This window comes from Triticum dicoccoides, chromosome 2A (assembly GCF_002162155.2).
Source record: "Triticum dicoccoides isolate Atlit2015 ecotype Zavitan chromosome 2A, WEW_v2.0, whole genome shotgun sequence".
Taxonomy (NCBI): domain Eukaryota; kingdom Viridiplantae; phylum Streptophyta; class Magnoliopsida; order Poales; family Poaceae; genus Triticum; species Triticum dicoccoides.
Window position 1 is genome coordinate 74,296,890 of NC_041382.1, and position 20,716 is coordinate 74,317,605.

A 20,716-nucleotide genomic window follows, 5' to 3' on the forward strand; every position below is an offset into this window, starting at 1 on the left:
CCCACTGCATATTCGGCAAGAATTGCCGCACCCAACCAACATCTTGCTCGGTACGCCCCACCCCATACCGGGCCAGGATCCCATTCCCCACGTGGCGGCCACGACTCTGCCGCCCCTCTCCCGCTGACTGGCTACCGTCCTGTTGCATGCTCCCCCAATTGCATTGACTAGGATTTGTTGGAGCTCAATTCATCTTTGCTCGCGGGAGACACAGATGTGGCAATGATGGTCGCCGACGGTGACTATCGAAGATGGTGACGCGGGGCCAAAGGTGAAGGGCGAAGAGGATGAGGATCTGTGGTAGGCAAGTGTGGGGGAACGCATGTCCCTCGTGTCCGCTTTTTATTTTAGCTTTCGATCTGCAAAGTTTTATATATTTTAAATGAAAATTTCAAATTAAGTTCTGTTTTCACATTCGTGTTTCTCATGACCAGCCCATTCAAATGAGATCCATTTTGAATATACTTTGATGGTTTTTTAAAATAAGTTAAGTTTCAATGTTGAAACTTAGTACGAACGACCGATAAAATCAATTATTTTGTGTCTACGACCGACAAAAAAATGCTTGAAATTATATCTCTGAAACTGGTTAAAACTTGGCAGTTTTAGATGTAAAAACCATAAATTTCATCGTTGAAACTTAAAACTTTTTGAGATTTTTTTTATGAACTACTGCGTGAATCACGAGGCAAAACAAGTGGGTGGCAGGACTTGGCTGGTGAGTGCCCGTGCACATTTTCGAGGGCGAAGAACCTGATTGTAATCTCATGTTATGCTTTGGGGGTCTTTGTGCTACTTTTCATGGTGCTATTTGTGGTAAAAGAAGAGGCTAAATTTTTGGTTTGCTAGAAAAGTAGAAAATTTTATAGAGACCAATAACTTTTTCTTTCCGCCCTAAAATCAGTTTTTGATCTCTAAATTTTTGGTCTGCTGCTGGAGATGCTCTAAGCACTCATAACGCACGGTGTTAATATTTGAGTGGTATAGTGTGTTCTCTTTAATTTGGGTGGAAATTAATTGCACTTCACTCACGCACAAAAATTATCCGGCTCCGATGAGGGGCTGGCGATGATGGCGGCGTGTCTTCAGCTCGCTCCAATGTTTGTAGTTGTCGCTAGGTGGTTCACAGATTTGGTTGTAAGTTTTGTTACCTCTGGAGTTCTCTGCACTGTCATAATTAATTGTGAATAGATCAAAAATTTCACCCCCAAAAATATTGAGGTCAACTAAAAATATCGTTGTATCTGAAATCAATGTGAAATGTACATGCATGGTTTCCTTCTTAAGCTTTAGCGGGCCCATGTGGCCATGTAATTTTCCTGGTTGAGTCACTAAACTACGAACAAATTGTGCAGTCGGTCTGGTCAAAATTGGAGACTTCACAATTTAGCGTTTATTAAGCCGTGGCTTACTCATCACTTCCAACCTCCCCTTCACTTGATCATTCAGCTGGCGTGGCAACCAGTTAGGGCATGTACAATGGTGTTATCTTAGGAGTGCCACATAGGATAAATGATGAGGTGGAGGAGAAATAACTCGTAAGAAAAGGCTTGTCTTCTTTTATTTAAGATAAGACAAGAGATGATCTCTTAGCATAATCTGTCTCACCATGTTTTAAGAAATTGCTAGTTATTGAAGATAAAACTAAGATATAACCCATTGTAGACATATTTTTTTATCAACTCTAAATTACATACAAGACTTAAGATAAAACTGTCATATCAACCATTGTACATGCCCTTAAAGATGCATGGCTCATTGCCCAGATGGGCGTGTGACACTGTCGCAACAGAACGGGCCATGCATACGCCGCCAAGCTAGGTTGCCATCATGGACCGCCAGCCGATCGATCCGGAGTTCCGGACACGCCCGAAAGCTAGACTAGCCGTACGTCAACACATTACACATGGAGGCTCTACCCGTGCAGAGATATCTGAAGAGATAAGCGTCGGCCATGACACGATAGCACGTTCCCCACGACACGTCTTCACTCTTCACACGCGCTTGTAGGCTTGCGTGCATCACTCACATCGTCGCGGGCCAACGGTTCGCCTGCATCTGCTTTCTTTCCCTCCTGCGATCTGGAAAAGATCTAAGTCATCAATTTTCTTTTTAAGAAACAAAAGAGCATAGATGCTCACATACATGCACATGCGCTCATCATGAATCCGCACATCCTACCTCTATGGACAACTTCGAGACTCAATCGATGGGTCTAGACCTGCGCCTTGCCGTTGACGGGAAGACCACCTCCCATTGAAAGAATATCCGGCTTTGTGAGACACACATGTGTTAAATCCGGAGTTTGATCCCTGATGAGTTGGGGGTACAATCACCCTTCTGACGGTCTAGCGGCAAGTTGGTTCTCTTTAAGGGGTTGTTCGGCAACACTCCGCTCCATAACTTCCGGAGCGGAGTTGGCGGAGCTGTAGTTTAAAATAATGGAGTTGTCATTTAGCCACTCCGCGGATTCTAGGAGCGGATCATTACCGAACAGGGCCTGAATTGTTAAATTTAGTTTCATGGTTCACATGTTTGACTTTCCATCTTGTTTTTTTTTTGGTGAAAATACATATTAAACCAACATGCAAAAGCTAAACTAATATCAGAGGTTGTAAAAGAACTACCTGAGCCAACCGCTCAATCATCTGAGAGAACCTGAAATCATTGAATGCATTGTTGTTGAAACACACGACTTGCAAGGAAAGCTTATCAATTGTTGCTTCGTTGCATCATTGTTATGAGAAGACTAGGAACATAAAAATGAAAGATGATAGATAACCTCTGACCGAAACACACATGGTGTTATTATCGTCATCGCTGCCAAGACATGTCAAGGGTCAGACAACCGGATTGCATGTCGACCCACTGGACAAAAACACGATGGACGCCTAGGTGATGGCTCCATGGGCCACGATGATCAGGATGAAGATAGAGTCGAGAAATTTGTATTCTAGTTTAGATATATCCATTTGAGCGACACGTAATTCCGAACAAAGGGGTATGTGACAATGAAGTTTCACTGCTCTGTGATGCCCGATAGGTCTTTACAGACAAGGGGGCTCAAGCTAGGTCTTTTCAGTTGTATGTCTTCTCCAGAATCACATATGCTTGTAGGGGACACACGGTTTGTGTTCTGCTGTATGCACCTTTTTTGCATGGTTGTGTTGTATGTAATTAGGAGTACAATTTCTTCTTCTTTTGTATCGTATTCTTGTCTTGAAAAAGAAAAATGGAAATTATATGTGTCATTATCAACAAGGTCTATTGTGCTTTAATGACAAAAGGTAGGCATGGTCACATCACTATGTGCCAACTGACATTCTCATGGTGGTTATGCCGACGCGATGGATAAACCCGAACGTCTTAGTACCTCCCATTTGCAACCGACCGAAGCCCTGCCTTTTCATTCAGAAAAGAAAAACTTCCTGAAAATTGATACAATTGTGATATCCGCACACACTAGTCCCGAGACTGCGCACCAACCGAGCCGATGACCCTGCCACCCAAGTGAGAAGAGACGACACTACAATACAACACCAAATTCGAAGCCACCGCTTCGGTGTTCGCGCTGGCGCCAAGGCTACACACAACTCTAGCTCATGACTCTGCCGCCCAACCGACCAGCACCAACATCCTACTCGCTGGAGATTTTTGGAGCCACCTCTCCGACTTTCACATCGACCTTGAGGCCGCGAACCAGCCTAGTCAAAAGCTCTTTTGCCCAAGCAACCAAAGCCAACACAAGACGCACGATATTTTCGGAGCCGCCGCTCTGACTTCCATACCGGCCCCGAGGTCGCTCTTGCCTAGCTGATGGCGAAGCTACAAAGCCACATGAGGAACCGCCAATAGACAAAAGACTGGGCCTCTAAGGCGTCACCCCCAAAGGGGGAGCGACGAGGACCACTGCTGATGCCCCTCCGACCAAGGCCGAAGCTTGGGCTTTTACCCGGAGAGTTCATGACATAGATGACGAGGGGGGTGATGGGCTCCATAATGACGCCTCCAAGGAGGGAAAGACATCCTAGGATAACCTCACACTTCCTTTTATTATGGACGGTAGACGGACGAGAGGCAGTGATGGTGCCGCGAGCAGAAACGAATAAGGTGGTCAACTTGCCAGCATGGATCATCATTGGATCCACCTACGCCTGTCTGAAAGCTAGATTAGCGTGCGTCATTAGAGCATCTATAGCCCGGCTTAGCAAATCCGCCCTCCTAAACGTCCGCAGACGCGCCCGGTCTATGCCTGAGCGTGTCCATTTTGAACCCCCAGTTGTTCGTGCATGCAACGATGTTCCTCATTTTCTCCCTTACACATACAGTCACTTGCATGTGATTGATGGAGATAAAGAAAGAATAAAGAAAGAGGAAAAATGGCACGGGTGGGCTGCGTCTTACATGGCAGACTACCCGGGCGCGTCCCGAGCCTTCATATTCTCCCTAGATTTAGTATTAATATGAGGGTTTGCGGACAACCTGATCGTATAAGGATAACTAGATGATACCCCGCACGTTGTTGTGGGAATATTTTGCAACATATTTCATTGTGATTCGTTGTATGAAACATGAATATTTATTATGTTTGATTACTGTATAGTTGTAAAATATTTATTAAATATAAATAGAATAATAGAATAAAAATTCTCATGTATCTTTGCATGTTGAGATGGATCTTTTTTCATCCATGTGTCTAAAGTGACATGTTCGCATGTTAAGAGACATATGGTAGTGGGGGTGGATCTTTTCTCATGCATATAATGCAACGATGTGCTGTGCTTGCATGTTGAGAGAAATAGATAATGAGTGCTGTTATTTAAATATAAAAAATATGAGGTGCGGCTGTTGTTTTTTTTTTTTTTTTTGATTTCTCTGATAACTGATCGGACGCGTCGTTTGAGAAGAGGCCGGCTGTTGATGCTCTTACCAGGGGCTCTACCCTCTCTTGAGGATAAAACCTCGCCCATGCGTGACACGGGTATCCCATGGACCAGCAGCACGGCTCGCAACAAGCCGACAAGTCTATCCTCCTATCTTCGTTCGATCTCTTGGCCTATTGGGTTACGTAGCCCCGGTCATGTCACCGAAATCAGGGTAACTATTTAGCTTTGATCTCCGCGTACGTGCCCCAGTCTTCGTATACTCCACCATAGAGGTGATCAATACGCCATAGGATGAAGATTCTTGGGCAATGGTGGCAGCCCCTATTTATTTCGGAAATCCGGACTAAAACCATTACAACAGCCCACACAAGGCAAAACCGGCCGACTTGGCCACCCACACAGAAAAACACAAAACGTTGTAGAGAAGAACCACAAAGTCGAGGTCGTCATCAAACGTCATCGTCATCACTCCTTCATGAGCCAGTGACTCCGACTTCACCATCGACTTCCGCCAACGAAGCCCATGTCGCCACAAACGCCGAAACCCATGCCGGCCCATGCCAAACAGACGATTGCAGGTGCAGAAGCCTAGACAGCTCCGATTGAGAAGACCACCAAAAGACAGAAGAAATGGGCAGAGTTGGCGCCAACCAACATCTCCTCAAATACCACCAACCACTTGTCATCGTCACCACCTAGCACTCCACGGCAGCTCTGACTCCGCGACGGCATGGCGATACGTAGAAGAGACCTCGAGCATGTCGGGTAAGAACCAACAACCGAAGCCCTATCGCGACTCTGCACCGCTGGCCATCATCATCATTGTCAAACCGGGCGTCACACCATCACATTGCCGGTTGGGCACCTGCCGACCGCAATGTCGTGAGCGTCTAGCATATGAAGAGCACGAACGGAATCCAAAGATCTTCCAGGCGACGCCCCAAAGAGGGAAGCGACGATGCCGACGCCGTCGCCCGACCCAACCAGGCCATAGGCTTTCACCTGAAAAACCGAATCCGAGAGTGTGCAGCGGGTGAACTCCTCGACGGCGCCTCCAAGAAGGTGCAATGGCGTCCACGGCCGTCGCCGTCATCGGTCTGAAGAGACCAGCAAGCTTTCGCCCGGAGCACCACCCAACTCCACACTTCTATCATTTCGATGCTGGTGGACGATGTAAGTGTGATGTAATTAGTGAAGCTAATGGTGAAGACATTTCCCTAAAAAAGCCATAAAAGTCCTTGTGTCCTCGTTACAAAATGGCAATTATATACGATCCTTAAAGAAATGGCAATTATGCAGCCAGGGCATCATCATCGGACTATTACGCGGCCACGAATATTTGGCACGGTGGTTACCAAATCATGTGATGTCATCTGACTATCTATCTGATCATTATTCAGTCTGACTATGAAACCAAGCAATAATTCTCGAGGTATAGCTCAGCTTAAACCCATCCTAGTGAGAGTACGACCGTACTCCCTTTTGACTTGCACGAGCGGCCAAAGACACCCTGAACGATCCTTGGCCGTCGGATCGACTGAAAACGCCGACGTGGCTCCATCAGAAGCAGCAAGCCAGCAATAATTACATAGAAGTACTGCAACCTGTTGTTTACCGTAGCCAAAATAATGGTACATTGACCGCGACAGGTTCCGTACAGGAATACGTGTATGTCCAATTTAAAATCGGTTCTTTGATCGCGAATGATTCCTCCTAAAATATCAAGAGGATGGCCAATGATTAGGGTTTGTTTATTGCACTGACGGGACAGGAATCATATTCATATTTTTTTTTATACTGGTGTTGGTGTGAGATTGGATGCGGCCGCTCGATCCACGCATGACATTTGCAAAAAAAAATTCAAACGCGCAAAAGCTTTTCATCAAAGGACAAACAGCCGAACAGACAAACAGATACTCCCGCTGTTCATTTTTATAAGTTGTTTCAGACGACTGAAATTGAACTGTTTTGCAAGTTGTCTGAAGTATCTACAATGCCTTATAAAAATGAACAAAAAGAGTAATATTAATTGAGCAGAGAAACCAAAAATAAATAAATACGCAAGCGTAGTTTGGATGTTATATAACTTGACCTACTGTGATCGACGTCTATAGTATTTATTTAGAGCCTGTTTGGCAGCTCTCTGCTCCGTAGCTCCGCTCCTGGAGCGTCCGAAGAGGTAGCGGCCCGTGACCTATTTTCTTGGAATTGTCAAAGCGACGCTCCGTGCACTCATGTAGTTTTGCGGAACTGGATGTGTGCTGAACGGGCCCTTACTAATGCTAGTAGTACTTGTTTCTGCAAATTTACATGGAGCTCAACTGGTTCCAATTTCAACATATTAACTTGATTTCCGTTTCACTTTTCAACAAACTCCGCGTGGTGCTCTGGAAACCAAACTCCGCGTGAGCTATTTTGTGCGCATCCGCGTGCTGTCCACGGCGTTCTCTTCTCTTACAAGAAACCGAACGGCCCATCTTGTTTCAGAAATTGCACGCGCACGTTTTTCTCCGTTGAGAAAAAACACATGAGTAAATCACCAAAATCATTAATTAAAGTGTACTCGTTGCAAAAAATACTTTACTTTTCCAAGTCGCGGCAACTGGCACACATGCAGCGTGCCACTTGTCGCAACCTGAGAGTTTTCTTTTTTTTCGTAGATTCGTTTATTCAAAACGTTTTATCTTTTAAACCGTGCGTCCAAATCTCGAACCGTTTTCACCATTGAATTCCTCGCGTCGAGATCTTTAAAACCAGATCCCCATGTTGATAGGTTTTGACAAACTTTTTTTTCACGAAAAAAACCGAGCAAAAAAACGAACCGGGAGCATGGTTTTTCCCCCTTTTCAAAAGAGGCACGCCCGTGCCTCTCGCGAAATCGCACCCATGTCTCTCGTGAAAGGAAAAAAACAGAAAACGTTTTTTTCCGTTTCCGAGAAGCACGGCCGTGACTCTCGTGAAAGCACAACCGTGCCTCTCGCGGCAGCAAAACCGTGACTCTCGCTAAACAAAAAAACAAAAAACGCGTATTTTTTCCCTTTCTTGAGGCACGGCCGTGACTCACGCGAAAGCACAACCGTGCCTCTCGCGGAAGCAAAACCGTGACTCTCGCAAAAAAACAAAAAATTGTTTTGTTTTTTCCTTTCCGAGAGGCACGGCCATAACTCTCGCGGAAGCACAACCGTGCCTCTCGCGGAAGTAAAACTGTGACTCTCGCGAAAGAAAAAAAAAACAAAAAACACGTTTTTTTTCATTTCCGAAAGGCATGGCCGTGACTCTCGCTAAAGCACAACCGTGCCTCTCGCGGAAAAAAACCGTGACTTTCATGAAAGAAAAAAAAGAAAACACGTTGCACCACACCACACCACACACGTGCAATCTCGCCCGGCCCGGCCCACCCGCAGTAGTAGATATGTACTACTAGTAGATCCCATCCCCACGTACTCCAAACATCAATGACAACGCCAAAGACTGGTTATTCTCCATGCAAGAAGTTCTCCCTCAACCAGAGTTCATAAAATTTGTGGTTACACTCTGGGCTATTTGGGGTGCACGACGTAATGCAATTCACGAGCAGATATACAAAAGCCCATTCGCAACACACTCTTTTGTGCAGTCATATCTGAGAGAGTTGGAGGCTATTAAACAGCCATCAGCATCAGTTCCTAGGCCTGGTCCACGGCCGACACACTGGATACCTCCATCGGAGGGAGCAGCTAAAATTAACGTGGACGCCGCTGTTGGAAGAGGAGGAAGATATGGAGCTGTGGGAGCAATATGCAGAGATCGCTCAGGTGCTTTCCTGGGAGCTCCGGCAATGGTGTTCATGAGAATCCCAGACCCAGCTACTCTTGAATGCTTGGCAATCAGGGAGTCTCTTTCCCTGGCAGATGATCTGTACGAACGAAAGATTCAAGTTGCTTCAGATTGCAATGTGGTCGTGGAAGATGTCAGAGAAAGAAACCTGACTGTTTATGGAGCACTCGTACATGAAATATTAGAACGTAAGGCTACTTTTCAAGCTTGTAATTTTAGTCATGAATTTAGGAGCTCGAATGTCGAGGCTCACAAACTCGCGAAGCATGCTTTATCGCTTTCAGCTGGCCGACATGTGTGGTTAGGCCAGCCGGATGGACTTTCCTTCGTCCGTGTAAACGTTGTGACGAGTTAATAAAAGCTTCCGAGTTTGTCTAAAAAAAAATAGATCCCATCCCCATCCCTTTCCACCTGCCGTGCACGCCCGCCGCACGTGCGAGCCCGCCTCCACTGACCCACACGCCAGCCCCGCCTCCCCTGACGGACCCACCCGCCAGCCACCTCCCGCCCCGCGAGCCCCACGGCGCCGCCGCCCGCCCACGCTGCTCCTACGCGTCGTCCTCGAGACGGCGACGTGAGCAGGCAGGCACCAGGCCCAAGCGCTCGCGGCTCGCGGCTCCCCCTTCCCCCGGTCCATAGCTCTCCTCCTCTCTCGTCGTCGTCCGCGCCTACAAAACCAGACGAGGGGAGAGGGGAAGCTTCTCTCCTCCTCCCACCCCCACCCCACCCCCGTCGCTCTCCCAGGCCCTCCCGCCTCGCCGCGCTAGCCCCGGGGGAGCTAGCATCAGCTTCCTCTGCTGCTGCTGCAGCCGCTTCGAGTAGCCGTCGCCGCGAGATTCCAGTGGCGGGCGGGCGCCCCCAATGGACGAGGAGATCGGCGCCGCCGCCGCGCCGCAGGTAACGAACCGCTCCGCTCCGCTCCACCCGTCTCCATGCCGCGTCGGGAATTCGGATTATGATGTTGTGATTTGGAAGGCGGCCGTGTTCGGGTTTTACTTGATGGTGGTGCCGAGATTTCGATCTCGCTTGTTCGGAGCGGGGGTGAGAAAATTACCGCCGGATGCGGGATGATGCGGTGCGGCTGTGCAATTATTCTGGGTATATACAATTGGTTGGGTAGTTGTTTTGTTACAAGTCCAATTTTGCTTGGTTCTACAGTAGAACATTGGGTTCATCCGTGCCATGTGATCGAATCGGGTCAACTGTTTCGTTATTGCTTGCTCGATGCTCAGGGAGTAGTCAGGCTGACCATGAATCGACCTCTTTGTTTTCACCTTCTTATTACAGGCAGGCATGCGCATTCTCATCATAGTTCTCTGTTGATACAGCTTCAGTTTCTGAACTTCAAATCACCGGAGAGGTGTAGACTGTATCGGAAATTCTTTGATACAATAAGCTGTTTCATCAGCTGCTGGTTTATCCAATTTTGGCCAACATCGCCTCAGCTGCTGGTTTATCCAATCTTGGCCAACGTCGCCAGAAATAGACATATCATTGCAATTGCATTGGCCGTTTGTTTTGTGTACTACTCCCTCTCTCCACTATTTTAAGATGTTCTAGCTTTTTTCTGATTCGGATGTATTTAGACGCATTTTAGTGTGTTTGTTCACTAGTTTCAGTCCGTATGTAGTCCATATTGAAATATCTAAAACATCTTATATTTGTGAACGGAGGGAGTAGTTTATTAGAGACATTCACCAGTTTCTTGTGGTCATTGTTCGTAGTCTTGCTGTGCTGATGGTTGTTGTTTTGCAGGGCCAGTGGAAATATCACAAAGCTCTTTCCCTACTAGCGTTTCAGAGCTTTGGTGTGGTGTATGGAGACCTGAGTACGTCGCCTCTTTATGTCTTCAAAAGCGCACTGTCTGGACTGGACAAGTACAGTGATGAGGCGACCGTCTTTGGATTGCTTTCACTGATATTTTGGACCTTGACACTCATTCCGTTGCTAAAGTACGTCATAATTGTCTTGGCTGCTGACGATAACGGCGAGGGTGAGTGATCTCATTGAACTAGTTTGTCTTGTTGGTTTCTTAATAGAAGTACTTATGCTCCCGTGTTCAAATTTTAGTTTATTGAATTTGGAGGAAGTGTTAGCCTAGCTTAGTAGAGCACACATAAATTCTGGTAGGCGGAAAGGAATATAGAAAATGTGATGTTCTGTAATAAGATTGTAAGCATAACATGTGCAGCGGACCTTTTTGCCATAAGTATTTTTTCTTTCTCCAAAGGATGAACTTGTGTTCCTTCTCTTTTACAGTAGAGTGGTGACTTGAGCTATCTAGGAGTAGTTATTTTGTTAAGCTAGTTTTTTTCACTGCATGTGGTTACTGAATAAAGTAAATGTGTTATCCAGGCGGGACGTTTGCTTTGTATTCACTACTCTGCAGACATGCAAAGATGAGCCTGCTTCCAAACCAGCAAGCGGCAGATGAAGAGCTGTCAACATATTATCAGCCTGGGGTTGATCGGACTGCTATGTCCTCTCCATTCAAAAGGTTTCTAGAGAAGCACAAGAAGCTGCGGACATGTTTGCTTCTTTTTGTTCTGTTTGGAGCATGCATGGTGATAGGTGATGGTGTCCTTACACCCACCATCTCTGGTATGCACAACATGTCCTTGTTTCTTTTCTTTGTTTTTCTTTCTAATTATGGATACATACTTTTGCTGTTATCAGTTGTCACATCTCATGCTGTGCTTGTTGCAGTTTTGGCAGCCTTGTCTGGATTACAAGACCGAGGCACAGGTGGATTAGGAAATGGTATGTGTAGCTTTTCTTTATTTTCCCCCAACCGCATAATACTCCCTCCGGTCCTTTTTACTCCGCGTATTAGATTTGTGTCATGTCAAACTTTGCAAAGTTTAACCAAATTTATATTAAAAAATATCAACATCCACAATATCAAATATATATATACTATGAAACTACATTTCATAATGAATCTAACAATATTAGTTCGGCATTGTGAGTGTTGATATTTTTTTTCTATAAGTTTCGTCAAAGTTGAGATATTTTGACTTCATACAAACCTTACATGCGGACTGAGTAGATATTTAGCAACCCGTTCCTGTGACAGTAATTTGCTATAATCGTTACATATTTATAAAAAAAAACCCTCTTAAGAAGGTGTTTCATCTAGTTTTACTTCAAACCTTCAGAGTGGGTAAGTGAACTTCCATATGTTAGAATGGAATTAAACAACACAAGCATCTCCAGACTTCCCTTGACTAGTATGGTCAAATTCTATGTAGAGGTTTTCCTATTTTGCAAGTGCCAGTCAAGCTATCTGATATAATATTAATCTTGGTTGTTCTTAATCTATATGCTGGAATCCAATGCATTTCAATGTTTAGTTATCTATCTGTCATGCGTGGAACTGTAAAATTGGAGCTGTAGCTCAAATTACCTTCAAGTAATCAAAGGTTTTCTTGTCTTTATCTTTAGTTGAGGAAAATAATCGTCCCATTTTATGATAATTAAATCAATTATTTAGTGTACTTTAAGATTTTCTTCATGTGCTTATTTGCGTGAGTTCGACAAAGTTGATAAGGGACAGATGGAACATTGAAATTGGAAAGAATCGGTTGCATGAATTCGACAAAGTTGATAGGTAACAGATGGAACATTGAAATTTGAAAGAATCAGAACACCTAATTATTTGTTTGAATTATATTAGCAGTATGGGGGATGATGTGACTGAAAATTAGATAAATTTCAAGGCACCCCTGTTTGCATGATGATCTGGTGTAGAGTTTAAATGAGCTGCCTTTATGACTTCGTAACCTGTATATCTTGAAAGAATACATAGTTCTTTTTTTGCATCAAAGATATTACTGTTGCCGCTGATTTCTTCCTTGAGGAAACATATCTGCATTACTTGTAGTTTCCTTTAGTAAATGGCTCTCATTATATTGACTAACTTGTTCTTTTACAGGTTGGGTAGTACTCATTGCATGTGTTGTGCTTGTTGGCCTCTTTGCGCTACAACACCGAGGTACTCATAGGGTGGCATTCGTGTTTGCCCCCATTGTTGTACTTTGGCTCTTGAGCATTGGTATCATTGGTCTCTATAATATCATCCACTGGAACCCCAGAGTATGTCTTGCTCTTTCCCCGCATTATATTGTGAAGTTCTTCAAGATAACAGGAAGAGATGGTTGGATTTCTCTAGGAGGAGTACTTCTTGCTGTGACAGGTGAATTCAAATGGATGTCCTATCTATCTATGATTATCCATTATTTGTAATGAAGAGTTTGTCTTATGAATATTTGTGATACATGCAGGCACTGAAGCTATGTTTGCCGATCTTGGCCACTTCACTGCTGCATCCATCAGGGTATGCAGAACTTCATATATGAGTTGTGACCTACTCCCTCCGTTCCTTTATATAAGGTGTATTTTTTTTTTGAAAAGTCAAACGAGTGCATGTTTGACCGAGATTTTAGAAAAATATATCAACATCCACAATATGAAATTTATATCATTTGAAACATCGTGCAAAGTAGTTTCATATTGTATCTATTAGGTATTGCAGATGTTGTTATTTTATTCTATAATCTTGGTCAAACATTCAAATGGTTGACTTGCATGGAAATCAATACACCTTATATTCTGGAACGGAGGGAGTATATTTTAAGGCTAGACTGATAAGAAATATATATCATGCTGACTGACTACAACTCTTCACCTTTTATAGCTGGCTTTTGTTGGTGTCATATATCCCTGTCTTGTTCTGCAATACATGGGGCAGGCTGCGTTTCTTTCCAAGAACATGTCTGATGTACATGACAGTTTTTACCTATCAATTCCACGTAAGTTTCAGAAGACCAAAGCATGCTTGAGAATTCTCACTTCACATGTTGCTGAAAATAGTATTAAATCATATCACATCACTTTTGCAGGTACTGTGTTTTGGCCCATGTTTGTCCTGGCATCTCTTGCTGCAATTGTAGGCAGCCAATCAATTATATCTGCAACCTTCTCTATTGTCAAGCAGTGCCTTTCTTTGGGATGCTTTCCACGGGTGAAAGTTGTGCATACATCAAGGTGGATCTATGGACAGATTTACATACCTGAGATAAATTGGATTCTGATGGTCCTTTGTTTAGCTGTCACAGTTGGCTTCCGTGACATAAACATTATAGGAAATGCTTATGGTAAGTTCGACCACTTCAATAATGCAGAAACTATGCAGATCCTATGGTACACTTGGGTTTTGCTCTTGAATCTGATGGTTCCTCATATACTTCATTTTATTCAGAACCTGCTATTTTCTGTGCAACATAGTTCACCATCTTATGTTGACAATTCATTTCTGTCATGCACATTCAATGTCACTGTTCTTGATCCAACCAAAATATAGCTATGAACTTTTAATTTCTGTGCTAAGAATTTATAATTGTCTAAATTATGTATCACGCGTATCTCGTTTATGTCGGCAAATTCAGCCAACCAGCTGCTACGTTTTTTTTAGGCTGTAAGTGTGATGTTCATATCCTTTAGAGGTGAATAGTCTATCTTGGGTAGGAGGGGTTAAGTTGATGTTCATATCTTGGGAGGTGTGTATAGTTAGCTGGTCACTACCATCTTTCCTTGTTTTATCACGAGACTGTATCTAGCCTGCCCTTTTTTTCATGATTTTTTTATGCTTGGTATGCCTGGACTAACTTTTGCTCCCATCCTGTGCATGATCTTAGGTCTTGCGTGCATCACTGTGATGTTTGTTACGACATGGCTGATGGCACTGGTCATCATATTTGTGTGGAAAAAGAATATCCTGCTTGCCTTGTCGTTCCTCATATTCTTCGGGTTAATTGAGGGCGCATATCTGTCTGCATCATTCATAAAGGTTCCTCAGGGAGGATGGACTCCGATTGCGCTTGCTTTCGTGTTCATGTTCATCATGTACGTGTGGCACTATGGCACACGGCGAAAGTACCTGTTTGATCTCCAAAACAAGGTCTCAATGAAATGGATCCTTACACTTGGCCCGAGCCTTGGAATCGTGCGTGTGCCTGGAATTGGCCTCATCTACACAGAGCTAGTGACCGGGGTGCCTGCCATCTTCTCACATTTCGTCACCAACCTGCCTGCATTTCACCAGATTTTGGTCTTTGTCTGCGTGAAGTCCGTGCCAGTGCCCTATGTTCCAGTTGATGAGCGGTACCTCATCGGGCGCATCGGCCCCAGGCAGTACCGGATGTACCGGTGCATTGTGAGATACGGTTATAAGGATGTCCAGAAAGACGATGAGAACTTCGAGAACCACCTGGTGATGAGCATCGCCAAGTTCATCCAAATGGAAGCCGAGGAAGCCGCCTCTTCTGGAAGCTACGAGTCATCGAACGAGGGAAGAATGGCAGTCATACACACCACCGACGCAACCGGAACCGGGCTGATCATGAGAGACTCCAATGAAGGCACCTCCCTTACCAGGAGCAGCAAGTCAGAGACCCTCCAGAGCCTGCAGTCCATCTACGAGCAGGAGTCGGGCGGCCTGAGCCGCCGCAGGGTCCGTTTCCAGATCGCCGAGGAGGAGCAGATCAACCCGCAGGTGAGGGACGAGCTGTCGGACCTCCTGGAGGCCAAGGAGGCCGGCGTGGCGTACATCATCGGCCACTCCTACGTCAAGGCGAGGAAGAACTCCAACTTCCTGAAGTCGTTTGCGATCGACTACGCCTACTCATTCCTCCGCAAGAACTGCAGGGGCCCGTCGGTGACGCTGCATATACCCCACATCAGCCTCATCGAGGTTGGCATGATCTACTATGTCTAGTGTAATTTTTTGTCTGGTCTTTCGGATGCCTGTCAGTGTCACCGAGCTTTCAGGCGATGTAAAGATGGGCGGTGGCCGGCCGAACAGGCTAAAGCTGCCATCGTTCTGAATTCCGGGGCTTTGGTGAACATGTAAATACAGCATGTTTCAGATTTTCAGTTCATGATAGGTAACATCATTACTGCGATCAACAACTAGAAAGTTCGAACATTCTTTGCTTGTGCCTGTCAGTAACTTCAATTACCACGTATTTGAGCAAGCACGGTGTGTTATCTGCTTGAGATGAACAATGGACAGTATGCAGTATACATCTATCCCCATATCTTGTGATCTTTCTTATGAGCTTCCTTGGTAATACAGCAGAAACATGAAATTACAGCATGGCTTAACATGGTGATAGCTTCCACCTATTTGACGGAGCGCGATCTGGTCTCAACTTGAGATAAAGAACGGATAGCAGGAATATATGGACGAGGCGGTTCGATGCCCAGGCTTGGCTGCACCGGCGATGAACAGAAAATTAGAAAATTCAAAAAAATCCGACTTCTTGTTGCATGAAAGTTAATTTGGTGTGTGAAATGCGCTTCAAATTTTAGATCATTTGGACATCTGGGTACCTCTTGGCAAAAAAAAAAAAAAACAACTATGAGATATGTGAAAAAGTTTATTATTGTATTGTTCTGATTTTTTTTGTTTTTTGAGCATCAGTACAGACACAAGCGCTTATATACACGCGCATACACTCATCCCTATGAACGCACCCACGCACACCCTATCCCTATGAGCACCTCCGAGAGACTGAGCTGGCATATCATCTTGAGATTTACGAAGTCACCGTAGGTGCCTCGTCGTCGACGGGAACGTCTCCTCCCACTGAAAGCGCATCGTCGGAAATCCTGAAATAAATTCAGGAATAATGCGAGCACCAGAATTTGAACCCTGGTGGGTTGGGGATATCACTGTCCACCTAACTGCTCATGTGCCCAAATGATCTGATATTTAGAGCGTGTCTCACGCATCAAATTATCTTTTATGTACAAAGATAATTAGATTTTTCTAATCTTTTTAATAACTTTTGTGTTTTTTTGCCAGATAAAGACGAGCCTAGGCTCAGGAATGGGTATTCGAAAATATATAGCAAAATAACATAAGTGTTTCTTATATTAAGTTAGAAGTAGTATTTTCTAATGCGGCATAATCACGTAACATGATCATTGCCTTGCAGATTTTCCTTGGCAGCACTGAGCTCTTGCTTGGAAAAGAGACAGTTCCTTCATACGAGGCGTCTTTCATGACTTCGTCGATTTTAAAGTGATATACCGGCTTAGTTTTTTTAAGGTGCTCATCAAAATAGGATGTGCATGTGTGTGCATATGTATAGGAAAAAAAAGCTTATCTTCTTTTTGACCGCTTTAGAGCCTTGGAAAGAATCACATCTGTACATACGGCCCCATCTGCCATACTAGGCTCGATTGCACGGTCCGGTCAGGCTGCAAACCTAGCCCGACCGAACCCCAAACCGGTGCGCATGGGCCCACACGGCATAGAGGGAAAGCCGATCTGGTCCGATCGAACCCCAAGAGAGCAACCAACCAACCCGAACAGACGAGTCGCCTTCCTCCTCCTCCTCGTCCCATCGCACGGCGGCGGCGGCATGGCGGCGGGCGGCGACCTGACCGAGGACGAGCGCAAAGCGCTGCGGGGGAGCAAGTTCGCGCCCCTCCCGGCGCCACGGCCGTCCTCCCGCCCCAACCCGAGGTACCGCATCGCCCCCTCACTAGCGCCTGCCGCCTCCAGATGCACTAAATGTAGCTCGCGGTCTGACGGTCCACGCGCGTCGTGTGGTTTCGCCGTTGTAGTGGGCGGGGTTGGGGCTCGATTCAAGCGTGGGTGTTTGCTTAATTCGGTTCAGTGGAGGAACCGGAGGGCTTTCTGGCCTTCTGGGGCTGTGGATTAGGGCTTCGTCATTTTGCTCGTTGATTGCTTCATTTGAAGCGGAGTGCGTGTAGTTGAATTCAGGTTGTGTGATTGAAGTCTTCCGATAAGCTGATTTCAAGTAGTTTCTCGCTGCTTGCTTCTGTTGCTTGCAGTGCTGCTGATTAAATTTGTGAGGTTTGCAGTGCTAGATGAGAAAAAATGACTCGGATTTAGATTGTGCTTTCAACACTCGTGGCGTGTCTGCTGCTTGCACATGAAGTGAAGAATGAGCGAGTGCGCCACGTGATTCAAAATTTCATATCACTAGGATGCTTTACTTTTTGTGGCTTTCATGAGTGATTGGTGATGTATCTGATTTTTGGATTAAGTTGGGGTTATTGCTTCTATGCATACTTGCGTCCGTATAGTCCTATTTTTGTATATAAAAAAAATATAACATTCATGCTCGATGGGTATCGCATGGAACATAAAACAGTGTCATGCACAAATAACCAGCAGAGTTAATTCCTTGTGATGTTTATATGGGCTTGCTAAAGAACATATAATTTGCATGAGTACTTTTCTTTGGTTATGGATATGACTGTTTCATCTCCTTTCAAATAGGATGGCCCATCCTGGAGGACCACTAACTACAAATAAGGCTGCTGCTTTAGCGAAATTCCTCGAGAGAAAACTACAGCAACCTGATGGCTTGGACTCTCTAAATCCTGATCTTGTAAATTTGGCTGTGAAAAATGCAAAGGAAACCATTAAGGCAAGCAAGGGTACGGACTGTCATTCCACTTATCCTATATTCATATGTCTAGCCCTTGAAATGCATGTATTGGATGAGTTATATCATGATTAAAGTTTATGCTTCTATTTTAGGTGCCATTTGTTACTTCTGAGTGCAATATTGAAATAGGAGCATGAATAAACCTTATTTTATGCCTTTTGTTTCCAAGTCTTGCCTGCTTAGAGTGCTTGTTACTACATCTCTTGTGATTTTTGCCACAGAACATGACACAAAAGTTTGAAAGAGTGGATGCCATTTGTTTTAGGACCATGCAGTCTCCAGTTATAGATCGAGTGAGAAACACCTGAATCACTAACGATAATTTTAAGACTAGATCTTATTTTCCTGATACTGGTTGATTTAAAATTAATGGTAAAGCTTTGCCTGATTTCTGGACTACTGTGAAGATGTGGTTGAGCTCTGCCACTGTTTTTTGCTTTATTGATGTTGTCAACTTTACTCTTTTTATATTGCGCTAGCAAATTTCACATACATGACCAGTTGGCCACATCCCCTCAAAACCTATTTTGACCTACACCCCTTCCAGACCTGACCAAATTCGACCTACACTGTCCTGCTAATGTAGGTGAGGCCTCAACTTCTGGGAGAGTAGTACGGCATGTTCCATCATTTGAGGATTCCTCTGAGGTTTCCAATCAAGATGACGGGGCGCAGAGACAGGAAAAGAAGAAAAAGAAAAAGAAAAGGAGAAAAACAAAGGTAATACTATTTTTTGACCGAAACATAATATAATACAGTGGCTGTTTTGGTATTCTGTTTGTCCTTTTCTAATGGAAAATAGGAAATCATTGGGTAGACACTAGATAATGTGATGAACTGAAATGTATTCTACAATCCTCATTCATAAAGTGAGTTTTGGAAAGTAAAGCAGTTATGCAGTTGTCCAGTGGCGGAGCTTGACAAGGATCAATGGGGGCGCCAATTAGAAAATATGAACATTTGGGGGGGCTAAGCAGACTGTTTCCTCTAATATATGTTTTCCCAGAAAAAATGTCTTCATTAATTTGCTCAAACCTGGGGGGGCCGTGGCCCCTGCAGGGTTGCACTAAGCTCCGCCACTGCAGTTGTCATTGGCCAGAACTACTTGATATACATAATGTAGGTTCTGGGCACTGTCACCTCTGTTCACCGTATGAGCGTGATATTTATAGTCCAGTGTCTCCTTGCAGTGTTGCTCATTGGATGGTGCCATATGAAACGGTTCCTTATTGATGTGATAATTCTGTTACTGGAATTTTACTTCACCGTCTGGCACCTACCACCTATATGGAACATTCATTCATTCATGATGTTCATGGTTTCCTCTAACAGTATCTTATCTGTGTTTTCTTGAGTCATCAGCCTTCCTATGTCTCTGATGGATGATTTCCTCATGCAGGCCGCTAAAGATTCCAAGCTCCACAATACATCAAAGAAGAAAAAGAAGTTATCGTTATGACTCTTGAATATCCATGGGACCATGGAGTTAAAAGAAGGCAGGCGTTCACACTTTTGCACTTCTTAGATCTCTTGGTTTCATCTGAACCTCAATCAACACTGTAAAGTGTAAACCTAGCAGTGGATCAAGGTGACCCGTCACAGTGAACAAAAGAGCACTTGTGAACCCCAGAGTGCAAAACTGAATGTAGTTGGTTCTTCTTTTTGAGGGCGAATGTAGTTGCTTCTGATCTAACGGTCCCTATACCATTAGAGTTGCTTGGAAACATCTATGTATTCTGCACTTCGTTACTGTTGTTGAATGCTGTTCTGAGTTTGTGATGATGCAGCTCGCCACTGATCTGCTTGAGGTCTTTTTTTAGGGTTGCTTGAGTAGGTGTTGTGGGAACTGAGAAATGCAATGCCGCTGTGTCCTTTTTGGGGTTTTACTGGATATTTTTTGGATCACATGGACGATGATGGATTGGAAGCTTTGTCCGGGCCCTTCCTCAATAGAGTGCCTGCTCGATGTGTCTTTTCCTGTGTTCCAGTGATTGGCATGGCCTGCTGGCCCGATGAATCTGTCAGGCTTGTTATTTTCCAGAGAAGTCAACATGTCTGCCTATATAGGTATAGCCTGTGCTAGTATACGCCTGTATGATATGCCCTAGTTGATGATGGGCCAAAATGCTACTAACATTTTCCCCTGCAATTGATCTTAGAGCATCTCAAACCGGACCCCTATTTCTCCCCGTAAACGTCTGGCCGGTCCGCCTGAACATGGCCCAGACCAAAAAAGGTCATCCGATCACTCCTTAAACCAAGGCCAAATGTTCGGGCTGTTGGAAATATGCCTTAGAGAAAATAATAAATATTATTATTCATTTTTAAGTTTATATTAATGTTTTTATGTGATATAATTGCAATGGTTCTCGAGTCTGCGATAACCACGAGACTTAGAGGAAAACTCATGTGTATGTGTGGAATAATAAGCAGAAAATAGATTCCTAGTCTCCCTCTAAGACTAGCTCAAGTGTTGTATGATGGTTCTGTTTTCTTGATCATAGGCTTGGGCATAATTAAATTAAT

At 44.5% G+C, this 20,716-nt stretch overlaps 2 protein-coding genes across 2 annotated transcripts; both read left to right on the forward strand.

Annotated features, from left to right (window-relative positions):
- The first annotated feature begins 9,278 nt into the window (after window positions 1-9,278).
- On the forward strand, window positions 9,279-15,736 carry LOC119353374 (potassium transporter 7). Its single transcript, XM_037619989.1, has 9 exons — window positions 9,279-9,599; window positions 10,458-10,695; window positions 11,058-11,303; window positions 11,409-11,462; window positions 12,637-12,897; window positions 12,986-13,038; window positions 13,399-13,513; window positions 13,604-13,858; window positions 14,399-15,736. Exons 1-9 carry the CDS (start codon window positions 9,564-9,566, stop codon window positions 15,475-15,477), a joined length of 2,337 nt encoding a protein of 778 aa, XP_037475886.1. The 5' UTR covers window positions 9,279-9,563; the 3' UTR covers window positions 15,478-15,736.
- A 1,254-nt stretch (window positions 15,737-16,990) lies between these two features.
- Window positions 16,991-20,076, forward strand: LOC119353375. Its single transcript, XM_037619990.1, has 4 exons — window positions 16,991-17,235; window positions 18,019-18,179; window positions 18,777-18,910; window positions 19,590-20,076. The coding sequence occupies exons 1-4, from the start codon at window positions 17,006-17,008 to the stop codon at window positions 19,647-19,649; spliced, it is 585 nt and encodes a 194-aa protein (XP_037475887.1). The 5' UTR covers window positions 16,991-17,005; the 3' UTR covers window positions 19,650-20,076.
- Window positions 20,077-20,716: the final 640 nt, after the last annotated feature.

What these genes read in the sequence shown, in the direction of transcription:
- LOC119353375 (XM_037619990.1), top strand. Translation starts at nt 17,006, where the DNA reads ATGGGCCCACACGGCATAGAGGGAAAGCCGATCTGGTCCGATCGAACC. An exon ending in TCCTCCCGCCCCAACCCGAG is followed by an intron (nt 17,236 to 18,018) that starts GTACCGCATCGC and finishes CCTTTCAAATAG; the next exon opens with GATGGCCCATCCTGGAGGAC. An exon ending in AGAAAAGGAGAAAAACAAAG is followed by an intron (nt 18,911 to 19,589) that starts GTAATACTATTT and finishes TTCCTCATGCAG; the next exon opens with GCCGCTAAAGATTCCAAGCT.
- LOC119353374 (XM_037619989.1), top strand. Translation starts at nt 9,564, where the DNA reads ATGGACGAGGAGATCGGCGCCGCCGCCGCGCCGCAG. An exon ending in TGCTGACGATAACGGCGAGG is followed by an intron (nt 10,696 to 11,057) that starts GTGAGTGATCTC and finishes TGTGTTATCCAG; the next exon opens with GCGGGACGTTTGCTTTGTAT. An exon ending in AGTACTTCTTGCTGTGACAG is followed by an intron (nt 12,898 to 12,985) that starts GTGAATTCAAAT and finishes TGATACATGCAG; the next exon opens with GCACTGAAGCTATGTTTGCC.